The sequence below is a fragment of the Cyprinodon variegatus genome, unplaced genomic scaffold, assembly GCF_000732505.1.
Source record: "Cyprinodon variegatus isolate N-32 unplaced genomic scaffold, C_variegatus-1.0 Scaffold1737, whole genome shotgun sequence".
Lineage (NCBI taxonomy): Eukaryota > Metazoa > Chordata > Actinopteri > Cyprinodontiformes > Cyprinodontidae > Cyprinodon > Cyprinodon variegatus.
This window is the reverse complement of record NW_015152190.1, coordinates 89,263-93,146: the sequence shown is the minus strand read 5'-3', so window position 1 is coordinate 93,146 and position 3,884 is coordinate 89,263. Positions and strand designations below refer to the sequence as shown.

The 3,884-nt window shown below is 42.2% G+C and overlaps 1 protein-coding gene across 1 annotated transcript in view; it reads left to right on the top strand.

Moving 5' to 3' along the window:
• The window catches only part of LOC107104431, a 20,984-nt gene that overhangs the window by 4,409 nt on the left and 12,691 nt on the right, over window positions 1-3,884 (top strand). The window contains exons 3-4 of the mRNA XM_015404430.1: window positions 320-411; window positions 3,552-3,718. Coding sequence (XP_015259916.1) covers window positions 320-411; window positions 3,552-3,718 — 259 coding nt within the window. The remainder of the gene's footprint in view (window positions 1-319; window positions 412-3,551; window positions 3,719-3,884) is intronic.

Below are 3,884 nucleotides of genomic sequence, written 5' to 3'. Positions count from 1 at the left end.
ACAATAATTGAAGCAGTCAAAAATATTACATTTCCTAAAACTTTATTTCTTAACACACAGTAGTAAAGAAATGATCAGAGAATACACACAAAAAAAAAACTAATAAATTAGAACTAAAACACTTCAGGGCATCAAATGGAGTCTAGATAATTTGCAGCAGATGTATTGAGGTAGATTATTTCAAAGATGCAATGATCTATGAAAAAAGATCTGTTTGTTTTTTGGAGCTGGTAAAACTAGCTGCCCATTAATGGAACCTCTGGTCTTGTTATCATGAACAGAAAGACTTAAAACAATTCATAATTTCTATGTTCTTCAGCTCTGGAGTATTTCAGCTGAGTGGAAACCACAGAGATGAGATAAAGGGAGCAAAGAGTCGGATCCAGAGGACCACCTGCACACCAAAGAGCTGTGAGTTTGGTTTATTCCTCATTTCTCTGGAGTTCTGCTGAGTTTATTTAAAATAAGTCCTCAGTGTTTCCTTCTGTACCTCGTTAGAAAAACTGATAGTTAGTCCTGACTAGGGGTGTGGAAAAAATTGATTTGGCGATATATCATGTTTTTTGGGTGCCTGATTCAATATCTTTTCCTAATAGCGATTAAAAAAAACAAAACAATTAACCTAAAACAATGAGGGAAAATGGGCTCCCTCTGCACAGCCAGTCTGGCAGATAAAGCTCTGCTTTGGCTGTAAGGCAGAGACATATCTGTAGCTGAGGCGGCCGCTGTGGAAGACGGGGACTGACTCAAAACCCAAACATGGACGCTGAGGAGTAAAACATGTTGAGGTTTGTCTGTTCTCAGCCTCCCGGCTCCAAACGAAGGTCATGAGAGAGAAGAATGAGTCTCAGCCTCCTTCATGGGATGAAGAGGAGGACTGATGTTATTAGGAGACCCATCTGAGCAGAGAGAGATTAACCTGACAGGAAACGGCCTTCATGAACTAAAGTTGTTTCTCCTCCAAATGTTCAAGTGTGAGAAAGTTCTTTGTGCGGGGGGTAGGTTGGTTCCTGTGTGTTGGGATGTTTGTAAGGTATAAATTTCATTTCATTTATTGTTTATTTGAAAGGGGGCAGTGTACATTAATCAACATTAAAATGTAAATATACCCGAGTTAGCTAAGGAGTGCTAATTGTCATCGGTAGTCAACCTTAAAAATAAACACAAGTATAAAATCACAAGATAAAATTACAATACCAGTTACATAAAAAACATTATGTGTAAATGTACTGAGGTAGCCTGAGTCAGAGCTCTATCTCTCCGGTTGAGGATGTAATGATCTTGGTTCTGTTGTTTTTCTGTCAAGATTTGGTTTTAAGGTTGTTGATTGGACCCAATAGCAGAAGCTGAGAGGCAGAGGTGAGTTCTTGGAGGGTTTAATCAGAGATCAGGCAACAAAAACAGGAATCCAAAAATCCGACATAAAAATCAAACACAAACCAGAACCATGGAGACATGAGGGGAAACCCATCAAGGAGCCAGGGTGAGAAAAGGTAAGACGAGGAACCAGCAAAGAGGGACTGCAGAGGGAGTGTATTTATGGCTGACTGAACAAAGGTAGGACTAATGAGCTGATAAGGAGCAGGTGTGAGCAGAGCTGAGGAGGAAGCAAAAGAAAACACGAGGGGGCAGCAGAGTACAGACAGAAAAACCTAAGCAACTTAAATGAATCCAGACACACCAATAAAGCTAGGAAACAATGAAAAAACTGGCTAAACTTGAAACTGAAAACTTAAAGAAAAACAACAGAACCAAGATCGTTACAGAGGATGTTAAATAAATGTGAACCTTTTTTCTTGCAAGAAATGCCTCTGCCTCCGCTTCCTAACTGAACAAAACCAAAATAACTAAATTATCAATATTTTCTCATGAAAATATACAGATGTTTTTTAACACGCTTTTTTATCTAAACATTTAATTTTGGTAGCTGTGAAAAACATCACAATAATAGTGATATCGCAATAACGTGATAATATCGTTTTGTGACTAGTGTTGCGCCGATGCCATTTTTGGCCCCGATATCAATACCCGATACCTGGCTGTGCGTCATCAGCCGATACCATCTGTTTGAAGTTAATGTGTGTATCTATGAAGAACTGCAGACTACCTGGATGTAAAATCATCACCATCATGGCTTCAAGCTGCTGCCTTCCTTTGTGAAGCAGGAAAAAGACTAAAACAAAGAGAATCCAGTAGAACTTTTATTGCCTGGAATGGGGGACAATAGTTGAAGAAACTTTTGGCTCTAAATGATATCGGTGCTCTATTGGTTGGTACTAACTGATATGATATCACCATTTCAATCTGAAAAACTCGCAGAGAAAAAAAGACGCAATTAGAACACTTTTATTGATACAATAGTTTGAACTTTGGCGCTCAGGCCTTGGCAGGGTACATAAACGCTGGTTTATACTTTAATGCAGATAAACTGATGTATGAGAATAAGGATATTCCCCCCCGGGCCTGAAACTGGTGGTGGAGTTTAGATAGATGAAGTCTGGTTAATCCATAGAGGCTGGAATACGAGGTGATGCTTGAGTTAGATGTCACTGAATGAACAAAGTTGCATAGACTGTCCATGAAGAGCAAGCATTAAGCGACTGTGGAGAGAAAAAACTCCCCTTTGGGAAGAAACCTCTGGCAGAACCAGACTCAACATGGCGGTCTTCTGCCGGATCGTTTAAAGTGACGGGGGACTCCATGAAAGTCTGGAGGGAGTACGCACTGGAGGTGAGGATGAAGGAGCATCTAGGAGGAGTTGGATGAGCTTACTACGACGGTGGAGAAGGGGATGGAGGTGGGTTGTCTGAATCAAAGTCCGACATAGGAGCGATGGATCTTGCGCTTGTTGAAGAGCAGGCCTAGAGATGATTTGGAGCGGCTTTTAAGTAGAGTGCTGGAAGATGATTGGGCAGCGAGGAGATGTAGCTTGAAGCAGATTGGCTGCATCGGAGGCGGATCAGCCTCTGATTGGATGGGAGTAATCAGAGTTTCTTCAGTTGAATTTCCGCCTTGGCTTCATTTTAGTGCTGGATCAGGCCCTCGCCCGATACTGGTATCAGTGCAACACTGATCGTATCATATTGCAACAGCCATGCAAATATTCACCCCTAGTTCTGACTCAGAGAGCGTATAGAGAGGGGGTGGAGCCTGGAAACCAGAGGTTCTGAGTTCAAGCCCCACTCCCACTGCCACTCTGGGTGTCTGATCGAGACCCTAAACCCCACACTGCTCCCCGGGGGGGCCACACAATGGCAGCCCACTGCTCCCCAAGTGTGTCTTGTTTTAATAAACGTTTTGAACTTTCGTACCGACTGTCTCCCCTTGAATACTGGGTCCATCTGTTCCGTTTATGACCGTTTCTCTCTGTTATCTGAATCTCTCTCACCAGAGCTGCTCCATGTTTATCGAATGTAAACAGAGTCGTTTTACCTTGTTAGATCAGGAGGCGCGGCGCGGTAATCATCAATGCAATCAAATGTTTTTATTTTCACATCTGCTTTCATCCTTTTTTATGTAGTCTATTGTAACTAAGCTGTGGTTTGATGCAGGGTCTAAAATGATTGGCTGGCAGCTGTGCTCCAATGTCTCTTATCCATCTGCTGCTGGTCCTACCCTCCCCCCCGCTGGACCGGTCCATCTCTCACTCAGGCTGCTGAAGCTGGACAGAGGCCTCCATTATTACCTGCTGGAGGCTGCTTACTCATTCCGTTATCAGGTATCTATTGAATATCCTGGTGAGCATGCATGCTTGCAGAAGGGCTTCTTTGAATAGAAACATGTCTTAATGCTATGATGTAACCCAGTGACCCAGTGAAAAAAAAGAAGAAAAAAGCCAAAAAGGCGGTAAAAGTATCTTTTTTGTTTTGTCTTTAAAGGCACAC